We start from the raw sequence: 8,600 nt of genomic DNA on the forward strand, positions 1-8,600 counted from the left end.
ACTCTCCAAAGAAAACAAAAACATTTATTTGTCACCCGGCTCCACTCTGATTCCTTACTGGCCAGACTCTGGCTGCGCACTGGCGGAGCTTCTGGGTATTTTGTCTTCAAACCAGTGGTACAATGGTAAAAGATGGGGCCACACTGTCTGTTCTGTATACAGTCTATGGACCAGACCTAAACCGCTTGGCCATCTGCACCCTGTGCTGAAAGGAGTCTTGCACAGCATAAGCATCTGGAGGTGTGGACCCCAAACACCAAGGTCTGCCCCAACAGGCCTCTAGAGGGCTGGCCAATCAGAGTGAAGGGGCTTGTGGAGTGGGGAGTCTTAAAGAGACAGCAGCTAAAACAAAGTATTTCAAACAGATGCTGAAAAAATGGTTTTCTAAAATACCAGTGAGTAAAAAAAAAGAGATTTTTTCAGTTAAAAACAATGAGATGTGATCACTTAATGGCACCATCAGTGGTAGTAGACTAAAAAGAAGCCGAACCTTGTCTACCAGACCAGAATCAGGGAGAAGTAGTTGATGAAGAAGATGAATCAAAAGTAGACGTTGTGGTTCCTCCAACCAGCCAGAATGTCTTTCCTGCTCCTCTTTCATCATCTCCCCCTAACCCTCATCACATCTGTCCTCTCCTGATGTCTGCTCAAATTTCTCTGGGAATCAGGGGATAGAAAATCAGTTTGCACAGAGGTGAAGTAAAAATGAATAGGCACTTTAGAGAAAGTCTCAGGAAATATCTTTCTCTCCTCCTGAGGAGTCAGAGATGTGTTTGTTCCCTCCTTTTTGAGCTTCCTCTGTAAACACTCAGGATGCAGAGCATGTGATCACTGTGTCCCCCTAACCCTCGCCTCTCTCCCTCTCTTCTCTCGCAGATGTTTGGGAACTGGACCTTCGGGACTCTCGTCTTCACTGTGCTGGTGTTCACCGTGACGCTCAAGGTGTGTGTGGGCACATGTCGCAGCCTGTTGTGTTGTGTAATCCCTCTGTGTGGACCAGTTCATGTCCACTGCACGTGCAGCTGATCGTCAGCTTAAGCCACACAGTGTTAACCAGAGTGTTACATAAACATATCGACTACACGGCCACCCAGTTTTCATGGCGGTAAATCCTGAAGGCAAAGTCATTGACCGCATTGACGAACTGAATGTTTACTCTGTACATATTCTGTGTTTTTCACAGCTTGCCTTGGACACACACCACTGGACCTGGATCAATCACTTCGTCATCTGGGGGTCACTTCTTTTCTACGTTATTTTCTCTCTTCTCTGGGGTGGCATCATTTGGTAGAGTACTTTTTCATGCATCTAAAACTTTTCATTTCATCTGATCACTGCAGTGAAAATCAACCCTTCTTTTGTGCTTCCTCAGGCCCTTCCTGAACTATCAGAGGATGTACTACGTGTTCATGCAGATGCTGTCCAGCGGCCCGGCCTGGCTCAGCATCATCCTGCTCATTACGATCAGCTTGTTGCCAGATGTCATTAAGAAGGTCCTCTGCAGGGCTGTTTGTCCCACAGCAACTGAGCGTGCACAGGTAAGAGCACAGCGATGCTAAGGCTTGTTCTTGTCATTGGAGTAAATATGGACATTTGAGCCTTAAATAAAAACGATTTGAGATACACTGAGATGTAAAAATAATGACTTATAGAGCTGCAGCTGGTGAAAGACATTGTTTGTATTCATTGTTGATAGTTTTAACCAAATGCTTTGCTAAAAACATTAACCAAAAACTAATAACAAAAGCTTCCCCGTTTTTAAGGGAATCCAGTTTTTATCTTCAGCATGTTTCAGCTCCCGTTCTGAAACGACCTGATGCAGTTTGTAGAATCCACTGCTGGTGCTTTGACTGCAGGTCTATTCCCCTCTGTTAACCAACCAGGAAGCCCATTAGGATCCCTAATAGCTTTGAGCAACAATGTGATTTCAAATGACTTCCTGTTCCCCCTGGCTTAGCCTCACCTTCCTGCAAAGCAAACTTCACCATGAATGGAAAAAAACGAAGTAAAGCTCTGACGGTTCTTTTCTTGCTGTGCTTTCTCTTTTTCTTCCCTCCCTTCTCGCTGCACCCTAACGGACCATGATCACACACCACCTTTTACCTCCCCCTCCTCCTTTCCCTTCTTCTTCCACCTGCTCCTTCCTTCTTCTTGTCTTCTTCCTTTCCTCTCCTGTGTGGTTGTGACTCCACCCTCTTCACTCGCTTGTCTTTCGGGGTCACTGCAGTCCTCTCGCCCGTGCCTTACTGTGGAGCCGTCCACCATCTTCATGCTTTCTCAGTCCTCCAGCAGAATGAGTTTCTGATTGGCCCAGAGAGACGATAGAGGAGCAGGAAGAGGAGGTGACTCTCTCTGTTTAAGCCCTCGTCTCTGTATGCATGGTGGCATGTCCATAGTAAACCTCTCATCACACTTTAACTAACGTGAACTAACAATCAGCGCGCTGTTATTAACATGAACACGCTGTGATGGGTCTAAAGTCAGGACACAGATTAATAGTTTTATCTCTTAAAGCCGCTTCCCTCCATTTATGAGGCAATAAAAGACAAAATAGAATCAACAGAGATGTTTATCACATTGTCTCCTTTACCGTCACCTGCAGAAGGTAAGGACAGTGGGGCCCCTGGAGGTCTGTGTGGCCCCTGGCTCTGCAGACAGTGAGAGGGACCCGCTGCACCCTAATAGGACCTGTGAGGGAGACAGTGGAGACAAATCCGCTAGGACCTATGACTCCATGATGTCACACAGCCACAGCACCCCACCCAGCACAGCCTAGAGTCCACGCCCCCTCCCATGTGGTTGGGCCCGACTCACCATGGTAACACACACAGAGGGCGTGCTGCTCCCCGCTGCTTGGCTCTGCATGGGGCGTGCTGGCATTCGTGCTCAGGCTGGGGGAGGTGATAAAGTGTCTTCATGAGGAATGCATGGCAGAAAAACCGTCTTTCAGGATCTCCTGATAATTCTGCTGCATCCAAAGCATGCTGGGCTTCTGACTGCACCAGGGATTGAGAATAATCTGGGTGGAAGCCAAATGAGACATTTTATCTTCTGTGTGTGAGACCCGGGCTACTTAAGATCCTTCACCACCTGTTCTATGAATTTTAACATGCAGAGAGAGGGCAGCTGGGATGTTTTGGAGTTCTGTTAGAGAGAGGGTTAAGTTTTAGAAAGGGAGGTGTTCGTAAGTTTTTTTCTGCTTCATTTATTCAAAAGACGTCATTGGAAAAGCTTTGATTTTTACAGATTATTCATGAAAAGCTGCAAAAATCAACCTGAAACACTGAAACTTTCTACAAACCCTGTTTCAGTTCTGTTTTAAGTTATTTTTCAGGCTTATTGTCCCTGTTTTTTAGAGGATAGAGCTGGAAACAGGGTGAGAGTGGAGAGTGACATGCAGGAAAAGTACAGCGTTCAAGGGCTTGACTCATGGGGTGTGCAACTTAGACTGCTTGACACCCCAACTCTAGTTTTTCTTTTAATTTATACAATTAATTATGACACAAAAAGGTGAAATATGTCTCTTTAAGGTTATTTATTGTCCCAGAAACAGACATAAAGAGGACATATTGTAGATCATTGCAATTACATGAAGCAGAAAGGCCTCAACCAGGTCAAGATACATCACCAGAGTAGAGGAAATAATGTGACTGGGGGAGGAACTCCAAAGCAAGCATCTAACCTACAAAGGCCAGCCTTTGTATGCATTCATCAACAGGATGCTGCTACAGCTGGAATAATTGATTAAATTTGATCACACATGTATGGATGGGATTTAAAAAATGCATCCAAACAGATTTTATTGTTGCAGAAAGACTTGTTTTTCGACCTGTCTGTCCTTTGACTTTACCACGCCTGGTTAAGCTTGGTCAATGTTAGGTTAGCTCTGATGCCACTGACTGAGCCGTGCAGAAAGGCAGTAACAGGAATACTGATGACACCTGGTGATGGGAGATGGAATTACAAGAGTGAAACCACCATTAATTTCTTGAGCATGCTTCATCTAACATCATCTACAGGGGATTTTCAGAGGGTGTCTCTGCTGTCCACTCCTAACACTTAGTGCATTCTCCTACAGTTAAATTTCTAAATTAAACCTTCTGGATGTTTCCCTGCTTTCCTCACTCATGCATCCAGCTGTCACTGAATGTTGTGGTTTGGTCTGAATGCTGCAACCCTTGACTTACTGTCTAAATTTCTTTGCTTTCTTTATCTTGTGCTATCTTCTAATCTCTCCTCCATCTCTCTGCAGGATCAGGAGAAGCTGTCTCGGGGCGTCCCAGCTGAGCTGACTCCACTGTCCTCTCGTCGCTCCTGTAAAGGCACGAGCCCGGACTCCTCCCACCTCCACCTCAGCGCTGTGGAGATGCTGTCGCTCCGCAGCTCTGACCCCCTTCCCCAGAAACTACTGGCCCACTTGGCAGAAGGGGGAGGGGCAGATTTGTGCGCTCTCAGCCCGTACATGGTGCGTCTGTCAGGGGCGGGATTCGCTTACTATGCTCCGGGACCGGAGACCTCGGTGTGAAGAACACAGACGCTGAATTTTTCTGGAGCGAGCAGCATCTGCATCTCAAGGATCACGAGAGCAAAATACAAACAGCATCTTCACTATGTGCATTTTCTGGGCCGCCATGTGGAAACCCTTTAGGTATTCTAGCACTGACACCTCATCTTCACATCTTTCTGTTTTCCCTGTCTTAGTCTCATAAAGTTCCTATCCAAACTCTTACTTGAAAAAGTCTAAGAACAAAAGGGGAACCATGTGAGGAACTGTCCTGTTACAGCATGTCAAGTCGAACCTTTTTGTACTCCTTCATTTCTGCCTGTTCCTCCACTGTTCGTGTCCCTTTTTTTTTTGCTTCTTTGTAAAATGTTTGTCAGAAACATTTCTGTAAAGTTTGTGGTCTGGCCAAGTGAAGGGCAGCCGTGGAGCTCAGCCCTTTAGGTGCGCGTGCGTGCGTGTGCATGAGCGCGAGTGTATGCATGATATTTGCCTGTTTCTGTACGTTTGTATGTGACACAACTTTGCCTTACAGGTAACCACACAGCAGCAGGCTAGGAGCCAAAGGAGGACGGTGTTTGATTTAGTGGTGTATTACAAAGCCTTACACTCACACACCCATCAGCTGACGGAGGGAAAAATCTGAAGAGGGATGTGCAGTATTCTAGCCGCCCTGCCTTAATTCATAAATGCTCATTTTAGTGCGAGCAAAGAGATTTTCAGAGGGCATACATGTCTGGTACAGTGTGTCTATTCTTCTTTTCTCCTCATGATTGTGTCGACGTCTGTTTTTTCTTATCTGCTCGTGTCGCATGCCGTATCTCTGCTGCATGCTGATCAGCTCCTCTCTCATCATTCATCAAAATAAAAAACCCGACATGACACCTTTTCCTCCTCCTCCTCCTCCTCCTCTTCCTCCTCCTCTTGGAACAACCAGCACATGTACCCTCACTGTGCTGCCCCCCTGTGGTCGTGCAGGGGAACAGCAGCAGCTTTTATTTATATGAATGCTAACTCCTCTCTGTTTGCATTGTGCTTGTGTTTGCTGCCATGCTCTGTGTTATGCAAAAAGTCAATGTCAGAATGTCACGTCATCACATTTTAAGAGTTATTTTTTCTTTGTGTCGCATTAATCCATGATTTTATTTTTGCTTTTTTAAAGTTTTTGATGGCAGTCACTGTTGATGTATGGATGTAACTTAATATATATTGTAAGAAAGGAGGTTATTATTATTATTATTATTATTATTATGATTAGAGTCTGTCTGTACGTAGGAGGGAGACTTGAATCGGCGATGTCACAATCAAACACTAGAATGTCGAACTGATTTGTCCATCATGTCCTCCAGCTGAAGATTGTAGCTCATTATGGATGAAACGTCTTTTCTACATCTCTATCAGCTGAAGTCCAGTTTGTCCAAAGCATCTCTGTGGTGTTGCACAGCACGTGACTGACTCGGGTAGTCTTGAATGTCAGATTCTGAAGAACTTTTGTAAGTTTGTACACTTTATTTTCACACCAACCATCTGCCAGCATGTAATGATTCTGGTTTTCTTTTTGTACTTCGGCGCAGTTGGTCTTTTTTTTAATTCAGAGGTCTGGATTTGTCTGTTTTTCTTTCACTCAAAGCCTACCGTGAGTTTTTCGACTTGGTTGGCTCAACGTCCTGACCTCAGTAGATGATAGCAGAGCCTCGGTGCTTGTTATGCAGTGTCCCACCTCACTGTGCTGTTGCCATACTGTATCCAGACATATTCTACTAGATTTCTACCACACAAAGCTGTCAGATCTATTTTACTTTAAAAAGAGAAATACACAAGGAATTCTATAAAGTTTTCACTTTCCTTTCATTTTCTTTTCATCCATTCTGACTATTTCTTTGCTACTTTTGTATCCCAGAGAGAAGACTATATTTTAACTCTGTTAGAATGTGTGTTCAAGTTTATAACCAAAATGAGAGCAACAGAAACAATATGTGATCATTAGAGATTTATGGATAGATCTACACTACACTGCACTTTGTTCTACAACAGATCCCCCAAAACAAGGTCTATTGTCTGTCGAAGGGGTTTATACTCGTTCACTCTTCCTCACAAGTTATTTTTCTAAGAATGTAGTGGGTGAGATTAAAAAAAAAGTGACCAAATAACTTGACTAGGAATGGACTGTCTCGTCTGTCTCAAAGTGGTTTATCGCACCAGCCTTCTTCTGCTGATCAGAATGTCAAACTGCTTTTTTCTAAGTCCATCAGCAGGACAGCAGGTGCTCATCCGTCATTCCTGAGCTTGGCAAAGGTCGGAAATGTCGACTTTGGAGCTCCGAGCGGCACGTTTCATAATCATACCTTCAGTACAGCACTGTTTGTATTACTAAACAGGTTTTGAGAAGTTTCCTTTTTTCTTTTTTTTTTCTTTTGGATAAAGATTTTATAAGTTCACCTGTTGACTTTTTGCCAGCCCGTCTGTAGCAAACAAAGGCAGAGCACTGTATTGTCATTCTGCTTGTAATAAAGAAAGAATGAAAACACCTCCTCTCTGTGTCCTGACTGTAGATTACTCATGACGTCACATTTCTCTGTTTTTAGTTCTCTAATGTATTTTTTAACCTCTTCAGTCGTTTCAGATCCCACCACTCCCTGGTTTACCAGCAGCTCTTTGTCAATTCCCACCGTTCCCATCACCTGCCTGCTCACCTGATCCTTTTACCCCGACCATTCAGTCAGAGACTTACAGAAGAGGATCAGAGGTTAGACCAGTAAACTACACATTTCTTCTCCTGACTTTTCTTCTTATTATTGTAACTTCTTTCTTTATAACTCAGACTTTATAGACTTTTTAAAAATTCTTTCTCAGAATTATAATTCTAACCTAAGAATTCAAGATTTAATCCAAGATTTTTTTAATGACGTTTCCTTGGAATTTTGAACTCAAGTCCCAAATTCTAAATTTGAGCTCATCATTGTTACTTAATTCTGGAATCTTAGATTTTGTTTACAATTTCCATCTTAAAATTATGACTTCTATCTCATATTTCTAACTTTTGTCTCAGTATTCCTTTGAGCTGTATACTCTTCAAGATTCTACATCAAAAATGAAAGAATGCTATGATGTTTCCTGAAATCACAGTTAAAGTGATTTAAATGAACATTAACCACTTAGGACCCAGCGTCCACATATTTGGGCATTACATTTCTGCCTCTCAGACCCATAATGCTTCATTTTTTTTAAACTTTGACCTATTAGCCACATTTAGGGACACTGCCCACATCATCTTTTGGTGAAATCACAACATTACAACTATTTTATGAAAAAACAAAACAATGTACTTAAGTACAATAACACTACTTACAAACAACTAATAGAGAACTCATAACAAAAATTATCAAACTTCCTGTTCAATGACTAAGTTTAGTTATGATACTTGTTAGGTCTTCATTCATTCATTTCATGAACCGCTTATCCTGTTCAGGGCCTTGGGTGGCTGGAGTCTATCCCAGCTGTCATTGGGCGAGAGGCGCAGTACACCCTGGACTGGTCGTCAGTTAATCACAGGACTGACACACAGACAGACAACCATTCACACACGCACTCACACCTACGGACAATTTAGAGTGACCAATTAACCTGGTGAGCATGTTTTTGGACTCTGGGAGGAAGCCGGAGTACCCAGAGGGAACCCACACATGCACTGGAACATCACACCAAAGGCCCACCGGCCAAGGTTCAAACCGCAGCACTAACTGTTGCTCCACCATGCAGCCCTTTATTAGGTCTTACTAATCCCAAATAGCAAAGTGAATTTAAAAAAATGCACACCAGACGAAAGCTCGGGTCTTAAGAGGTTAAGACAAATGAAAGGAGTGTAAACCTTCAGCTGTGTAAAAATGTGTAAAAATAAACTGATATATTGTTTTGCCTTCCAGTAAATGCTGATGGAGTTCCTGTAAAGCAGCTCTTTAGTTTCTGTCATAACCACATGTGGTCACATGGTGGCAATGCAGCATCATGATTAATGCATGACCAGAGGGACTGTCTGTGCACATGACAACATGACATGACGTGGCTGCTGTTCCTCGCCTCCTCACTGGATGTCACTGTT

General features: G+C 43.5%; 1 protein-coding gene across 5 annotated transcripts in view; it reads left to right on the forward strand.

Moving 5' to 3' along the window:
• The window catches only part of LOC141808166 (phospholipid-transporting ATPase IH-like), a 30,827-nt gene extending 23,819 nt beyond the window's left edge, over positions 1–7,008 (forward strand). For 2 of the 5 annotated variants that reach the window (XM_074694579.1, XM_074694581.1), the window contains 5 exons: positions 877–942; positions 1,184–1,287; positions 1,373–1,538; positions 2,228–2,342; positions 4,253–4,383. In XM_074694579.1, coding sequence (XP_074550680.1) covers positions 877–942; positions 1,184–1,287; positions 1,373–1,538; positions 2,228–2,305 — 414 coding nt within the window. In that variant the 3' untranslated portion in view covers positions 2,306–2,342; positions 4,253–4,383. Of the gene's footprint in view, positions 1–876; positions 943–1,183; positions 1,288–1,372; positions 1,539–2,227; positions 2,343–2,602; positions 2,769–4,252 lie in introns of those variants that run through there. The other 3 variants (XM_074694580.1, XM_074694578.1, XM_074694577.1) reach the window with 3 other exon arrangements.
• Positions 7,009–8,600: the final 1,592 nt, after the last annotated feature.

Source organism: Halichoeres trimaculatus, unplaced genomic scaffold (assembly GCF_033239565.1).
Source record: "Halichoeres trimaculatus isolate MK-OKI-2021-1 unplaced genomic scaffold, fHalTri1.1 fHalTri1_scaffold_19, whole genome shotgun sequence".
Classification (NCBI taxonomy): Eukaryota; Metazoa; Chordata; class Actinopteri; order Labriformes; family Labridae; genus Halichoeres; species Halichoeres trimaculatus.